The sequence below is a fragment of the Helicoverpa armigera genome, chromosome 19 (genome assembly GCF_030705265.1).
Source record: "Helicoverpa armigera isolate CAAS_96S chromosome 19, ASM3070526v1, whole genome shotgun sequence".
NCBI classification, from domain to species: Eukaryota; Metazoa; Arthropoda; class Insecta; order Lepidoptera; family Noctuidae; genus Helicoverpa; species Helicoverpa armigera.
In genome coordinates, this window is record NC_087138.1 from 2,180,409 (window position 1) to 2,198,346 (window position 17,938).

Sequence of the window (17,938 nt, forward strand, 5' to 3'; positions counted from 1 at the left end):
GAAATTTTAAAAAAATCCGGTCCTTTCTCAAACTCAAACTCAAAATCGTTTATTCAAATTAGTTCCATCTATGTTCCAGACCAATACATTTCGGCAATAAAGAACGCATGAAAAAAAGGAAACGCATATATTGTTAATCCAATGTGCCATAGTGATTTTTATGACTATACTAGCTGTTGCCCGCAACTTCGTCTGCGTAGGCAATATAGAATAGTCAAAATACTACTTATCCCGTAGGTGCATTCTTTCACGTGACAGTATAATTAGTAATATCTCTGGATCTAGTCAGCCAATTTGGAAAATTATTACGTATGGAGCGTAAGTAATTTTCACAGGAAACAGTTATAATCTATGTCTATATGCTTTGAGTCTGACAAAGCTGTCATTTGTACATTTTCTGCAGCTGCTGCGACTAATCAGAAGCAAGAAAGTCTGTCAGTTTCACCATGGATATCGTCTTGTGTAGTGAGACTGGATTGAAGATAGGTAGATAGGTAGTCGCTCCAAGCAAAATATTGGTACTCAAACAGATTCGGTGACTGGAAGGCAACACCAACATAGTTGGGGAATAGCTGGATGGATGATAAAATGAGTCATCATCATCAGCAGGCGCATAGGGTAGGATAGTTTCACTACTGCGGAGAAACACTTGTATGACGGGAATTTTCTGTGCACTTACTCACTATGGTAAGGCTGACCCCACATTAGGCGTGCGCGATCCTCGGGCGTGTGAGTAGCGCGGGCGTCGCGAGCACGCTGCGTGAACGTTGCGTTTTGCTGCCCTGCGGCATGTGTGAAGAGTGCAAGCGACGCGCTCGCGGCGAGCACGCGGCGCTCGAGTTGCGTTCTTACCCCTTCGCCCGCTATCCCCGCCGCCCGCTAAACGCCTTAGCAGTTAAACGCTGTAGGTAAATGCCGCAGGGCAGCAAAACGCGACGCTCACGCAGCGCGCTCGCGACGCACGCGCGGCGCCCGCGCTACTCACACGCCCGAGGATCGCGCACGCCTAATGTGGGGGAGGCCTAAGCCGGGACTCCACCGAAATGTTTGCATTAGTTCACGAATAGGCAAAATGTACGTATCTGTGAGAGTCCACTTCATGTGTTCGTACTTGAAACCTGCAGTTTTGCCAAGATTTTCAAAATGTACGCTTGCAATTTGCCATTTCTTGGTGGAGCCAGCAAATCGAAAGAAACATAAGTGTTGTATACTGTGCGTCACTACGGCACACCGGGAAAATTTCGCTCTTGCGGAGGACGTTTATATACCATATTTTGTGTCACACAGGACGACAGTAAGTATCCACCGAAACACTTTCAAAGATCTGATGAACGAACAAATCAGACCTGACTTGGTCACCTAGGGCCAATCAGAGCTCTATGAAGCGATCATATGCTTTGGCTCCTACTGTTATTGTGGTTTTTGAAAATTTATTCACCTCATTCAACGATGAATGTAATTCTGATGGTACTATTAAGAACACTTGCTTAGCGCAGAAGCTGACGTTGGCAGGTCGACTCTTTTGACTTCTCGAATAGGATACCATTGGTTTTTGTGCAATGCACACCTGCAATGCATACTGGATTAGGATAGGATACAGGTGGATAGGATTTGCAACAGAAAACAATTCTGTCTTTGTGATTGAATGACATCAAACTTAGTTTTATATAAAAGGTGTTTTTTAAACTTGGCTCGGGTCTTACTGAGACTGTTCGTAATCGTGACCAATTGAATGACATCAAACTTAGTTTTATATAAAAGGTGTTTTTTAAACTTGGCTCGGGTCTTACTGAGACTGTTCGTAATCGTGACCAGTGTATTTGCGATCAGAAGTTGAAAGTAAGCATGTCTCTGGTATGCGACGCGCTATTTGTACGTTTTCAGACGCATAAAGCATTTTACGTGTGTATGGTATTAAATCGAGAAAGCTCCCATTTCTTATCTGCACTTTGTATCTGGGCTTGTTCTTAAAGCTACAGAATCCTACATTACCTACCTACCTCACGCTTAGCAGCGCTTGCGAGAGACAGATCCTCCTTTCTTCTAGGATTAAGTTTACATATTTTGCATCAGAAAAAATAATTAAGGTCTACTTAATACTACTCACTCAAAGTAATTTGTTTTAAGGCCACCACATTAGTGGAAGATAAGCTAAACTATGTTTATGAAAAAATCCTGATATGAACTCCATCTGTAACTTTAAATGATAATTAATTGTTATACTAAAGTCGTCATTTTTGACATAATGTTCAAAAAATAATTTAGATGGCACCGTTTTAAATTTGGCTGAGAACTATTAATTTTCCTTTCATCAAGGTAATAATTATAATTGGATTTTGATGTGGCACGGCAAACTGACAAACACTATTGAAATGTCTATCAAAAAATTACACTACGTGTTAAAATATGGTGAATTACGGAAAATACACAACTCCATCTGTTGAAATAATAATCCTCTATAAAGAATGTATGGTAATTTATTGTCATTTACCACCTCGCTCCTTTGACAAATTTTATGTATTTTATTTAACACAGATTACCACAGATGGAGCTACTTTAACCTTGGCTAAACAAAATTTTCATGTTTTTTTTCTTCCGAAGTTACTTATAAAGGTGTGATTTTCTGTGTAAAGATTAATAATAGGCCGATCAACTAATATAAGTACAACATTCAAATGTACAGTTTTGACAAACAGATTGCGTGTCGTAATATTTATCTTGAATTCACAAAATTAAACATATCTTTTGATAGAGTGAATCGATTTCGATGAAACAAAAACTAAGTAATACTCCAAGTTACGTAGAATTTTTGTATATAAGCATTGTCTGCATTGAATTCGCAGATTTTACGTGAATCCCGAACGAACAAACAGATAAACAGATAAACAGACAAACAGACAAACAGACAAAAATTACAAAAATGATGGAAATGGGTTCTGTTAGTTATCCTTTAACATGCTGGCTATTTTTTTTGTCAATTTCTTCAATGTACAAAAATTACTTTTCTACAGATTTATTATATGTATAGATGACTAGAATACAGAAGGTGAAAAGGTTAAGCTATGTGACATTAAAATCATAAAAATTATGAAAGATTTAAATGAACCTGCCAAAGTCAAAATATTTTATAAGAATTCTTACTTAGAACAGAATTTTAAAAAGATTAGACTAGCGTCTAGTCTAATAGGGTACCTACTCGCCTACTCGTAGGCAACAGGCAGGTAATAGGTAATTAATTATTTTAAATAATTAAAATATACATTTAATTACGTATCTTCTATTGTTATCATTAAAGAGAGACAAAAGAACCGCTAAAAAGGTTAAACAACCAAAGAAAATGAAAGAATTTAAGGATATTTTACGATTTTTTTTGCGGTGAAATATATATTGAAGAAGACGGTTAACCAATTGAAAATTGAGTTCAATGTGACATTTGTCAACAATTGTGTCTTGAAGATTGTTCTCCTGTGATACTTGCCAATATTAATTTTCTAATTTCCTGGTCAAGTTATGTTTTTTTTTTCAGTTTATCAAAGTTATTTCAGAGATTGAATATGGGTACTGACTTTGCCCAAGTACTATGTTCACTTTACTCGGGCAAAGGAAATACTTTCGTATTTTTTTAAAATTTTAATTGCAGTTGATTATTGTTTAAATATTAATGTTATTTGCTAGAGCAATAAATAAAGACTGATTTGTGATAATTATTTTCTTTTTGTATTGTATACCTTTTCTGCTATAACCTTAAATACCTTAAGGTATCCACTTTGACCGAACTTCCCCTACTGGATTTATTGTTTGTTGTATCACTAAATATTTCGAAAATTCACTATTTATCTACAATCCCCCTGCATTATGAGTAGATTACTAGTAGTCGTAGGTCCCCTGATTTCTTCCCAAAACTAATAACTTTTTCGAAAATCTATTCTCACGCCTAAACACACTAAATAATTATTATAATAAAAAAATACATTTCCAGTTTGCCTTCGGATTTAGAGTTGAAGAAAAAATGGTTTGAGGTGAGGACTTACGTAAACTTACGTACCTGGGAACTTACGTAAAAGTTCTGTGGTTCGCACACTTCATTTCTAACCTGGATATTATCGAACAGAGGCTCGGAAAAGCTTAAAACCTGGAGTGATTCCTTCTATCTTTCCAAAGGTAATATTAAATTACCTGATGAAATAAATAACACTGTATCCTCACATAAATAACATACAATCAATCAATCAAACATCAATTGCTATTATTACTTATTTTTATGTAATTTCATTAGATTCGTTCCGAAGATAAAAAAAAAACATGTGTTATTCGCCTGACTATTTCAGAAATCGAAGAACCTGGATCTTCTAAAAGTCCTCCATGTAAGAAGATAAAACTTGATATTACTACACGTACTTTAACATGAGCTGGATGAGGGGAGAGTGGCCCTCATCACGAAGAAGAGAGGGATGACATCGTCATTAATAACACATGCGATGGTGGAAAAATGAAATTGCAGGCGATTGACCATTTCTTTGAAGTGGAACCAAAAATAAAGAAGAACAAACTATTATCGTCGACTGTGGCGAGAACTGCTAGACATGGCGTATCATACATTTCTACTATTTCTGACGACGGAGACCAAGCGACGCATCTCATAAAAATTGAAATGTACGATATGAAGAAACTACGTAAGATTCAAACTACTGATCATTGGAAACATGCTACCACGAGGATTAAATATTATGTAAAAAATAATAAGAATAGCATCTGCGACAGCACAAACACCCTCGTATACAATATTACAAAGACAATCGCTGAAAGCGAAAAAGTTAAAAAATACTTTTTTAACAATGTCATTGCTGATCATTAGTGAATGTGATTTAACAATGTCAGTAATTAGCTGATCATTAGTGAATGTGATTTAACAATGTCAGTAATTAGCTGATCATTAGTGAATGTGATTTAACAATGTCAGTAATTAGCTGATCATTAGTTAATGTGATTTAACAATGTCAGTAATTAGCTGATCATTAGTGAATGTGATTTAACAATGTCAGTAATTAGCTGATCATTAGTGAATGTGATTTAACAATGTCAGTAATTAGCTGATCATTAGTGAATGTGATTTAACAATGTCAGTAATTAGCTGATCATTAGTTAATGTGATTTAACAATGTCAGTAATTAGCTGATCATTAGTGAATGTGATTTAACAATGTCAGTAATTAGCTGATCATTAGTTAATGTGATTCTGTTGACTTAAAATATTTCTATATATTAGACATTATTTGAAATCCGACCTCCTCCCTGGCAACACCGAGGTGCCCGCCGCGCATCACGCCACCTGCGCGCGAGCCAATCGCAGACGGCGATTCGAACTGCGCCCTGCGTCATCCAACGGGAGGCCGCCACGGTGACGCCGGCGCGCTGGAGAAGGGGCGACAACGGAGGCGTCGAGAGCGGCGCTCGTCACTTGCCTTCACGGGCCGTCGAGATCAACACCACTGCCGATACGTAACGGGTCCAACGCATCTCTGCAGTCTAAATTGTATAACCTAATCTCGAGTGAATAATTCATTGTAAAGTTTTGATAATTAATATAAACCAGTAATAAGTTGTGTATTCGCATTTTTATTTGAACACGCAAGCGCGTACAATCAATATACAGGGTTACTGGTAAGTAGACCGCATCCTTTCAGGAGGTGATAGTATAGGTCAATACGGACAAATTTGACCCTGGGATACACTGGGCAAAAGTTAACCCTTTTCGAGATAATCGAATTTCAAGATCAGTCGTCTAGGTACACGTATAAATTTTCATTATTAGTCAAAAGTCTCGTTTTTGTGGATTTTTGTGTGTTTTTAGATAGAAGATGAATCATTTCATAATAACAAACCATAAAACTGTACAAATCACAGAGGAAATTATAGCGAACAGCAATTACTTTTTTAGTAGATATTTTCTCAAAAATATTGCTCTTCATTTTTTTGTGCAGAATACTTAAAAAACATCTACATTTATCTAGCTATCCAAAAAGTCACAAAACACACAAAAATCCGCAATTACGAGACTTTTAACTAGTAATAAAAATGTATACGTGTACCTAGACGACTTGTAAAGAAAAGATCTTAAAATTCGATTATCTTGAAACGGGTTAACTTTTGCCCAGTGTATCCCTGGGTCAAATTTGTCTGTATTGACCTATACTATCACCTCCTGAAAGGATGCGGTCTACTTACCAGTAACCCTGTATATTAAATTTTGGCAACAACACTTTCATTTTTTATTTCAACCCTTTGGACTTAAGACGTGTATAATGTTTCATTTTATCCATCCGTTTACCGCTATTGTGGCAGGTCCCGTTTTTCGGATGTTACCGGTCGGAAGGGAGAGTCAGTAAGGTGAGGAGAATGTTGTCGAGCCGTTAAGTGGGGGTTCAGAAGGACTATCTCTGCCAGAAACAGAGGCTAAAAATAATATTGATCAGAGCGAACAAGCTGAACAGTCCTCACCTAAGGTTCCATTGCCATCTGAGTCACCGGTGAATTGTTATCCCAGACGGAATCGGAAACCCGTTAAAAGATATGATATATAAGCTTGTTCATAAGAATATCAGTGTTAAGTAGTGTTAAAAATCGTAAGGTTTAATTAGTTATAAGTTTTTCATATTGTGATCCTAATAGAATAGCGGTGGAGGTGTGATGTCAGGTACTTGATATGTCACTGTCATTGTTATTATGAATGTCATTCCTGTGTAAAACGTATCTGTGCTGTCAGTCTGGAAATAAACGCCGTGTGGTTGAATCTTGCCTTTTTCTTCCGCATCTTTCAATCCCAACCTAGAAAATAATGTTTATGCTGCTAATAGACTGCCCATGTATACCCATGTACCAACGTATATAATATGCAATTTAGATACGGATGATAAACCAGTCTCCCCTTGGGTAGCTTTACACATCGGTGCGAATAGCATCGGTCAATATTTTGATTCATTTGGACGAGCACCTGCACGATATCATCTAGAGTTTTTAAAAAGGAACTGTAAAAGATGGGACTGGAATGTTGAAAGGATTCAGAATGAGTGGACTTCAGTTTGCGGCGAATATTGCTTAATGTATTTGCTATATAAGTTTCATGGAAGTTCAATGCATAGTTTTACGAGCATATTTACAGGGAATACACTGTACAACGATATTTTAGTAGATGAGATGTTTCAGTCATATTTTATAAGAAATAACAGTTAGAAAAATTGTTACAAAATTTAAAAATGAGTCAGAGTGTTTTATTGATCATTCAGAACACTTAGTGAGGTAGTTAATGAACAATAGAGCCTATACAATAGCACGGCTAATGAGGGTTAATGAATTATAGATAAGAACGCAGAACGACAGGGTGGACGCTAATGAGGGTACAATCTCACCGGATATTAATTAGATATCAGTTAATTGATCTGTACATCTCTGGAACCACGCATGCTACGCAAAAACGGAACGCAAAATCGTGATCAGAGCATAGCAAAACCTTTTTTTTATATAAAATTAGTTATCATTCCCCATCCTTCTACTCTTAGAAGACTTTAGGCTTCGCATAATTGTAATGTGGGGTTTATATCCGAGGTTTTGAATTCCCTAAAAGGTGCTGCAAAAAAAAAAAAACATCAACCTGCAGAATGTTGCACAAATTTTTGATGCAATGTCAATCAGATCTGAAGTAAAGCATGATCAAAAAAGTGTTAATTAAAAAGTGGTATATTAATAGCATCATAATCCACATAATAACATAGTCAGCGCTATCTGCCGCTGGCAACACTGATTCGCTCATTGCTTAATACTTGTCCAGACTCCAAACCAAAGAGTGCCAAAGAGTAAAGTAACTTCAAACGCGCAACACAGAGCTTTCTGCCTCAGCCCTCAACCGATATTCGTGAGTACTTGAAATATAACGCGTTGGTGGTGAGATCGGCGTCTCAGCAGGGCTGGTGCTGGAGAGGACTATATCGACGTCACTATTGCGCAAGGGAGGCATAAGGATCATCAATGCGGATCCGTTTCCGGTGCTCGGATGGTAAACACGTATTGCTGTCAGCTCCGCCAAAAATATTCGTAAAAGTTATTAAAGTGTCGCTTAACAAAAACGCAGTGTGAAAAGTCCGAAACAACATCATCATAGCTTCAAAACTAAGAAGAAATAGTTGTGAAAAACTGTGCAAATAGTGAAAAACAACATAGAAATATCTTCAACGTAACCTCGTTACGTTACGTTTTGAGGTTTGAGGCGAGGTTGAAGGAAACTTTCCTTAAAGTCATCATAGACTATAGAACGCAGCTGCCACTAGTGTAGTGCCAACCTCACAACACTCAATAAATATCACTGGTCAACAGCATTTTTGGTGCAAAGGTGAAATATATAATTTCGTATAGATTATTTGATACGTAACCGAAGTCCAGAACATAAAGTTGCACTAGCACGTCGGGATTTAGAGATATACCCTTCCTAAAGTACCAAAAACGCTTTTTTTATAAAATTTGATGTAATTTTTTGAGGATAGCAGAATTTTCTAGTAATTTCTAACTAAAGCATTATATAGTACTACTTTCCCCGCATTAACCCCATTTTAACTCTGTATGCATAGGTATAAAATAAATAAAAGTTTTTTTCCAGTTTAATTGTATCGTAATTTGAGGAAAGAATATTACTTTTTTATATTATACATATACATTCATTTCATTAACTCCCCGTGACGTTCCCGGATCAGAATTGGACGTAAGAGGCGACTAAGGGAACCTAAAGGCCAGTGCATATCATCTGCACTTTGGGGCACACGCACGGTGACGGGGAAATCACCACAACAGCATTCCCAAAAAGGGTTGGTGTCAGGCAGGCGGCCGACCATAAAACCTAAGCCGAAACTTATGCAGCATGAGGACAGTAAAATATTATGAGCGATAGGGCTAGGGCGTACCCCACAGGCGACGCGCAGGAGCAGCACCCGGCACCTGTGGGAAATGGACAAGGGTTTTCGCACCATAACGGGCGGGTGCGACGTAAGATGCAAGCTCAAAGTGTGAGAGAATTGAGATTGAGGTATGCGAGTTGGAATGTAGGAACGATGACTGAAAGAGGAAGAGAGCTAGCAGATGTTTTGAAAAGGCGACGAATAAATGTAGCGTGCCTGCAAGAGACATGAAATGAGACATGACAAGAGACAGAGAATGGAAGGGTGCAAGGGCTAGAGAGATAGGTGAAGGATATAAGTTTTTCTATTGTGGAAGTGACGGCAAGAGAAGTGGTGTAGGTTTTGGACAACAGGCTGAAAGAATGTGTCGTAGATGACTAATCGTGGCCACCTCAACCTTCGACACCTGGCAAAAAGAGAAAACCAAGTTTAAAAAAAATAAAGCTCGACAGCTTTGACTTGGTCGCTCTAAGAAACATTGTCAACAGTTTCTACACAGTCAAAAAAGAAATACCTACGCTCAAAAAATTATTAGCAGCTGCCAAAAGGGATTTGAATTTTCCAGGTGTGTATCTTTAATTTTTTATATCTTGACTTAGCTATTATCTACACCAGTGAACCGTTAATTAATAATAACAACTATCTATAAACTTTAAAATGTTTGTTAAGTGTTCTTTGTTGCCTTCAGGCAATGGGATGGGTACACAAATCTCAGTAGTTAATAAAGTATCTATTTATTTCACATAAAAACTCAATAGCAAAAAGTAAGTAGGTAAGTACATAAATAAAATACCACGCTGCTGGCAACAACATAACGAACGACAAGATGGCGTCACCCCCTATCGCTCTCTCGCTCACACGGGGGCAGAGATAGCGCGAAGTAGACTTGGTTGCATGCGCTATATATATAATATACTTGCCCTCCAGATAAACCAACCCGAGTAAATTTTTTTTATATGTATTTTTTATTTTTTTAGGTGGAAGAACTACATTGCGACTCATTTTAAAAAACGAATTGGGGTACAAGTTCAAAAAATGCAAAAATGCCCGATAGGTTTTAATCCAAAAACCCGATATTGCAGCTTGGAGGGCTAGATACTTGCGGCGTATGAAGAAAAACAACGAACTTGGAGCAGACAAGAAACCAGTCACGTATTTGGACGAGACATGGATTAATTCCCACTACACTGTGAGAAAGTGCTGGCAGAACAGTTCTGATGCCAGTGTAATGAAAAATACGAATCCTGGTCAACGCTGGATTCTCGTGCATGCGGGTGGCGAAAATGGCTTTGTCCCTGGCGCAGAGTTACTCTACAAATGTAAAAGTAAGACAGGTAAGGCCGCCTTTGCGCACATTTAGCCATAGGTTCTTAAGTAAACATTTTTATGTGCATGAAATAAAGTGTTACTTACTTACTTACAGGTGAATACCATGATGAAATGGATACGATCAATTTTGTTAAGTGGCTTAATGAAAAATTATTGCCCAACTTGCCTCCAAACGGCATAGTTGTAATAGACAACGCACCATGCCACTCGAAACAGGCAGAAAAAGTCCCGCACCAAACTGCATTGAAGAGCGAGATGCAAAATTGGCTTACCAGTCAGAACATAACCTTTAATCCAAAAATGACGAAACCCGAGCTATATCAACTGATCAAAGCAAACAAGCCAGAAAAAAAATATATTGTGGACGAGTTGTCTAAAGAACATGGGCACGAAGTCGTACGTCTGCCACCCTACCACTGCGATTTAAATCCAATCGAATATATTTGGAATCTGGTCAAACAAAGGGTGGCAGACAAAAACATTGACCAGTCTGAAAGACAAATAGAGAAATTAACAAAAGAAGCCATACAGTCAATAACAGTGGAAGACTGGAAGAAAGAGATCAATCATGTGCAGAGATTAGAAAACGATTTCTGGGAGAAAGATCGTCACCAAGAAGATCAAGTGAGACAATTCGTGATATCACTTGGAGGAGAAGACAGCTCATCGGACAGCGAAACAGACGAAGACGACACAGATAACAGTGAGATGTCGGGTGTAGAAGAATTAGCCGATGATTAGATAATACACTATTATTTAAACTTTATAATAATGCATATGTTTTTTTTATATTTTAGGCAACAGTTAAACAACTACGGCGCTTGTGGGTTAACACAAAGCAGCGTCAAAGGGAGGCCTTAACGAAAGAACGCCAACATAGGCTAGCTACCGAAGGAGGGCCATCTATCAGCGATGCTGTCGTTGACCCTGATCTCCATGGTGGCTCCAGCTCTGATTGTTGGAATCGACAATGCTATTGATTACGATTAAGTTGAAGGTATTTATAGTTTTTATGCAAATAATCTTTTTAAACATTGTCTTGTTAAACATTGACTACAATTTAATGTTATTTTTAGAGTCTTCGCAGTCACAAATGCCAGACGCCGTAGAATTAATAGAGGAGCACTTTGTTTTAGTAGACGATGTTTCGCAGACATCCGTCATCACCCAGGATCAAGCCACCGAAGATCACTTTGTACTGCCTGATTCACCAATCCCTTCCACATCCCAAATGTCCCAAGTCACCTGCACGTTGTAACACTCGAACAGGTCTAAAAAATAGTGTGAAAGAAGTACAAAGATCGATCTGTGCGGGCCACAGAAAAACATAATTTAGAAATTCCGATTTTGAAAGAACAGCTAACGGAAGCCAAAGCAGACTTAGCTGAACTTATTTTAGAGGATAAACAAAATTCAACAGGTTAGTTGGATACATTTTTTTTTTTTGTTTTGTTGACATTTTGACAGTTTTTTTATTTAATGTTTCTTGTTTTGTTACAGGTCATACCATAAACAATTAATGTTTATGCACACACGTTTATAATTATAATTGTAATAAAGGCATCGATGCTATGATCAAGTCAACACTACATCCAGAAGCTAAGTCAGGAGATGAACTGCTAGCCAAGATTGGTGAAAACCATACTCTGGAAGCCATTACGTTAACCATAACAACACGGGGAATCGGATTAGGTTTGTGTCACCTGAATTTCATCGCTGTATCGTACCATGAGATTGCGGTACCCAATGTCTACGCACAATATCATGTGTTTTTAGCAGTTCTAGAAGCAAAATTTGAAAATTTGGAAACTGCTTGTCCTCTGCCTGCCCGTGATACTGATTTAGCATATATGAAAAAAAATCATTTGGCCCTTATGATGTTGCTGCACCCGGCATGCAGTATATATAGTATATTGCGCAACCCTGTGGCAAATACAAAGATAATCCTGTCCGAGTTCCCAAAGTGGTGACACCAACAGGAATGAACACACAACCTTCTATATGTTTCAACTGATCTGACTTATTGTTATAATCTCAAACCTCATAATTAAAATGTTGGTGAAATTTGTACGCTGTTACTCATGGCAAAACATAAAGGACATTATATTTCTTTAACACCTTGCATTACAACATATGTATAACTATATACTTTGTTCTGTATACAAATAGTTTGTGGTCTTACAAATAAACTATCTTTATCAGTTGAACAAAAACTTTTCATATATTCCATACTATTTTTCACAACTAACTCAAAATCATTTTTTCAAACGTAGTGGTAAAACAGCACTTTTTGAACGTCAAAATTTACAGAAGACAGCCACCATAACGCACATAGTCATAGTAGGATCTGCTTCACCATTATTTTTTGGACACCCAAGTGCCATGGCCCACCCCAGGGGTGACAATCTTAATAGTGGCAAACGAGAAAACGTATCATTATAGGTCTGCAAAATGAAGTGAGACAGTAAATACATTGAGGTCCTTACATGGAAGTGTCATTTTAATTTGGTAGTATTATAATGTAAGATATTAAAGAAACTGAAATATAGATGGCGTTATTTGTAATGACGATGATGCGCGATTGCGTAGTAGTTATGCTTAGGTGTGTAAGAGGGCGCTATCACATCTTTTATTGGTTCTACTCTTACCCTATCTTTTTTTTCAGCTAAAATAAAAAAATAAATAATAAAAATTTTGAGTTGCATATTGAAGCAATTACTAAAATTTAATGTTTATTATCAATTAGCCAGAAATAAAATAAAATTCAAGAATTTATTTTCTACTGGCAACATTAAATCCATTTTCTACATGCAACATTATGCAAAATTGTCAATCAAACAAATTTGGCTGCCGGTTTGCGCTGAAGTGCTTTTCGGTGTCTTGTTTGTTTTCCAGATTTTATCCCTATTAGTGCTTTATCCACCTAAGTCCGTTAAGTTGAGCCTCTGCTCCTTCGGCCGTGTCGATTTTGTGCTTGAGGTGATCGAAATCTTGTGAATTTTGTGCTTGAGATAGGACTCGTTGACCCGTTTTGTGATAATTAATATTTATCATGTCTAATAGAAAGTGTTGTGTTCCCGGATGTACAAATGGCTTAGGTAAGCATTTATCAACATCCTTAAAACAAATAGTCGTCATTTTGTCACGACTCCACTGAATTCTAACTTGTTACCCTTTTTTTCAGACACTACGGGGTATTTACATAAATTCCCTAATCCAGATAAGGATAGGCAGCTATTTAATACATGGGTCTTTCATATTGGTGGTGACATTTTGCAACTTGAAAATAACCATATTTTCAAATACCGCCGCGTCTGTAATGATCATTTCGAACCAAAATATTGGTGCCGGAATAACCGACTTGCCAAAGGAGCTGTACCTACAAAAAACATGCCAGGTTAGTTTTAGTAAAATACCCAAATTAAGGTACCTGTTTACCTTAAAGAGTACCTAAGTCTCAAATTTCTAGAGTTGATGTTAGAAAGAAATAAACAGTCATGTTATTTGAGTTTAAAGTAAACTTTCCAAATCACAAAATGAAAAGCTGCAGTAAGTCTAAAACATCTGAATAGAGATTTCTTTGGAGCCACAATTTCTGTATGTACGCAGTATGTCATACAAGAGTTTCTATATTACATTTCAAAATTTACTATATTTATAATTCATATTATTTTATCGTTGTTTACAGGATTATCTTGCTCGAAATTCAGCATTGAAAAAGAGCACTAAGACCTCTTCAGATTTCAGGACCGTCTACATCAAAAGGTATATTTTATCATATACATATAAACAAGCAATTCATTTTATACATACATACATACATTTACATTACGTATGTACTAGCTTCCACTTGCGGCTTCGTCCGCATGGTGTATTGATAAAAGTGGCCTATGTCTTAATCCAGGGTATCACCTATCTACATACCAAATTTCAACCAAATCGGTCCAGCCATTTTTGAGTGAAGTTATTTCAAAGATCATTTATTCCTACAAATTAGGCTGAAATTGAGTAACTTGAATGTCACATTTACCAAAAATCCTTTGCTATTTTTAATTTGTTGTAATACTTAAATAGCACTGCATTACACAATTTTGGTACCCTCTTGACTGAATGAATAGGTAATGAATCATAGATCAAATGTTCCAAACATAATATGTGGTATCCATAACGTCTAGTTTTCAAGGTACATGTCAATTATGATTTCTACTACTCTCACTTAGGCATACAAAAAACCATTACCATGTCTGAAATAATTTACTTTTGTATTACTTTGTTTTGTTTAATACTTGTTTCTTTTCAATAATGTCAACATATTTGTGCATAATATGCGGCACCCATGCGGACAGCATATAGTGTAATTGATAGATAGACACTAGCAATAAATGATGTAATAATAACATATACTAATCACTGAATATTATTATTTACAGAACCTGCGCATCTACATATACACTCACAAGGTTCAATTGAAGATGTACAAATGAAAGAGAATCTTGGTGAGTGATCCTACATACAAGCATTTAATCAGCAATTATTTTACACATATTCTGTCCTGGAACTCCTTCATGCGCCCGGATAAAATGTAGCCTCTCTCGATAAATGTGCTAATTTACCTTAAAATCATCTTAAATTGAATTATTTTTGTTGTTCCTGAGTTATAATTTTGCAAACAATTAAAGTAAACTAGCCTCTCTATAAACCTATCCCTTAAGACAAGAGTGATTGATGAAATACAGTTTGTTAAATTACATTTATATGTCATATGCATAAGTCCTAAAATGTTAACATCCTTATCACTACATAGTATAAAACAAAGTCGCTTTTTCTGTCATGTGTCATGTTGTATGTCCCTATGAACGCTCAAATCTTTAAAACTACGCAACGGATTTTGATGCGGTTTTGTAATAGGTAGAGTGATTCAAGAGGAAGGTTTTATGTATAATAACATACATTAAATACTGGGAAATACTGTTATCCCGTGCGAAGCCGGGGCGGGTCGCTAGTTGATATTATAAACTATATAAAAGAAAAAGTAACTTTGTCTAGTAGTGGGCTGGCTTTAATTAATTCAATATGATTCAAATAATGGTTACTCAATATGAACTGCTACATTCATGATGATGGTAATGATCATCAGCTTAATTGGTTTGTATATAATAGGCACACATTTCTTACCAAATATGTTAATGACCTTTCAGATCCTGTCACTTCAGAATCTCAGTCTGTACACAGTGATAGACAGCCTCATAGTGAAGAAGAAAATGTTGAGGTGGTGAAAGATCTTGGTAAGCAACACAATTGTAATCAAACTTAATAACTTCAAAGCTGAGTTTGCTTGTTACACTCACTATCATGGTTTATTAACTAGGTACTGATTTATAGATTTAATACATATTTCAATCATGGGATACTTTCACACACAACTAGCTTTGATGCTATCTCACTCATATGTACTCTTAAATTCTGCAATTTTTATTCATATGATTCTTATTATTTTTTCAGTGCATCGCAAAGTTAAATGTGTTAGTAAGAAGGCGGTAAAACAGGTTGCTGTTACGAAAACTGAGCGTGCTCTGTATCAGAAAATGCTGCAAGTTGGTGTGAAACTCAGCAAATGCCGTAGCAAGGTTAAAAAGCAGGCAATCAAGATCAAGGCCCTGCAAAATATTACTACAAACCCTCAATTTTAGAAACTCTAGACAAAATGTCTAGCACATCAAAAATTTTAACTTTGCTGCAGTTCAGGGAGCACAAAAGGAAAAAAGGCCGGCGTTTCACATTAGAGGAAAAATTGTAGCTTTGACTATCCTCAAGCAAAGCCCAAAAGGATACAGATTCCTGAGGAAAATCTTTATCCTGCCATCACGCCAAATTTTAATAAAATTAATTAATATGGCAGATATAAATGCTGGTATCAATAAAAATTTGATGGCACAAAAAAAAGCCACACTTAAAATGAAACCAGAGCACAAATTATGTGTGGTTCTTTTGACGAAATGTCACTAAAACCGAATGTGGCATACAATGAAAGGAAGGACAGAGTGAGTGGGTTTGTAACCAATGGGCAAGAGACACTGCCTGAGTATGCAGATCATGCGCAGGTATTTATGATAAGAGGACTTATAAAAAATTATAAGCAACCCGTTGCATACACATTTTCTCAGTCTGCCACAAAGGGACCAGAACTGGCAAAACAATTAAAGGCTGTCATCACAGAACTACAAAATGCTGGTCTTAATGTGGTAGCAACAGTGTGCGACCAAGGAACAAATAATGTTAACTGCATTAAATTCTTGTTACAAGAAACAAGAGGTATTCTGTTAAGAAAATCAGAAGAACCTGAGGGAAATATTATTTTAATAAATAAACAGGAAATCATTCCCTTGTATGACCCACCTCACTTAATGAAATGTATAAGAAATAATTTAATAACGAAAAATCTACTATATAAAAAAGACAACAAAATGCTAATGGCAAAGTGGGAACACATAACTGCACTGCACCAAGAAAACCCAGGCTACAAAGGCATAAGACTGGTGCCAAAATTAACAGACTCCCACTGCATTCCCAGTAAAATTCCACGGATGAAAGTTAAATTTGCTACGCAACTATTCAGCCAAACTGTAGCATCAAATATGGGCTACCTAGCAGGTAAATAAACTTTATTACATAATGTTTTCACATTGCATTATTTTATCGATACTTATATATTATAAAGCTGAAGATTTTTTTGTTTGTATGTTTTCTTAACCATGCTAATCTGAAGAACCAATCCAATCACCAAGGTCGATCAGGTCTAATTTGAAATAATCTTTCACCGTTAGATAGCTCATTTATTGAGGAAGACTAAAAGTGACTTTTAATCTGGGTGCGCGAAGTAGCTTTCACGGGATGCGGTAGAACCGCGGGCGGAAGATTGTATAGTAAAAGTTTTCACAAATTAAAACTGCTCCCAGTTCAGATTTAATAATAACAAGTTTCTTATTGATGACTAGATGCCATAGTAGCCAGTGTATCTGCCTGCCACAGGAGGTCGCGGGTTCGATTCCCGCATAAGTCAAACATTTATGTGTGTGGGTGTTTCTACATATGTACACTATGTTATGTTATTTATAAAATATTTATATTTATATAAGTTCATTTATTGGTTGTCTGCTGTACCCAAATTACAAGCAAGCAATGCTTTGTTTGGGACTAGATTGCGTTGTAAGAACGTGTGAGGAATATTTATTAATATTTTTTCTTATTTTTTGCAGAAAAAGGAATAATCTCTCAAGATGCGCAAAATACAGCGGACGTCATCTTGTTTTTTGACAAACTTTTTGACTCCATTAACGGAAGCTTCGGGAAAAGGAAGCACAGTAAACCACTGCTGGGACCTGCGACGCCGAACTCAATACATCACAAAACATGGATGGAGGCAAAAATATTTTTAAAAAATATGAAATTTGTGAATGTAAAAACCTCGAATGTGGAGTATGTTCCCACCTTAAGTAACTGGGTATGGACACTAGAAGGAATAGAACTGCTTTTAAAAAAAATTGCTGCGAAGTACGGAGTGACATCGGTTTGGTTGCGGCATCTGAATCAGGATCCAATAGAAAATTTTTTTGGATCGATAAGGAGTCAAGGATGCCGCAACGTAAACCCTACTCCAGATGGATTTGA

General features: G+C 36.7%; 1 protein-coding gene across 1 annotated transcript; it reads left to right on the forward strand.

The window, feature by feature from the left end:
* Positions 1-9,194: 9,194 nt before the first annotated feature.
* On the forward strand, positions 9,195-11,032 carry LOC110379770 (uncharacterized). The gene is made up of 3 exons (XM_021339568.3): positions 9,195-9,506; positions 9,919-10,275; positions 10,365-11,032. The coding sequence occupies exons 2-3, from the start codon at positions 10,050-10,052 to the stop codon at positions 11,009-11,011; spliced, it is 873 nt and encodes a 290-aa protein (XP_021195243.3). The 5' UTR covers positions 9,195-9,506; positions 9,919-10,049; the 3' UTR covers positions 11,012-11,032.
* Positions 11,033-17,938: the final 6,906 nt, after the last annotated feature.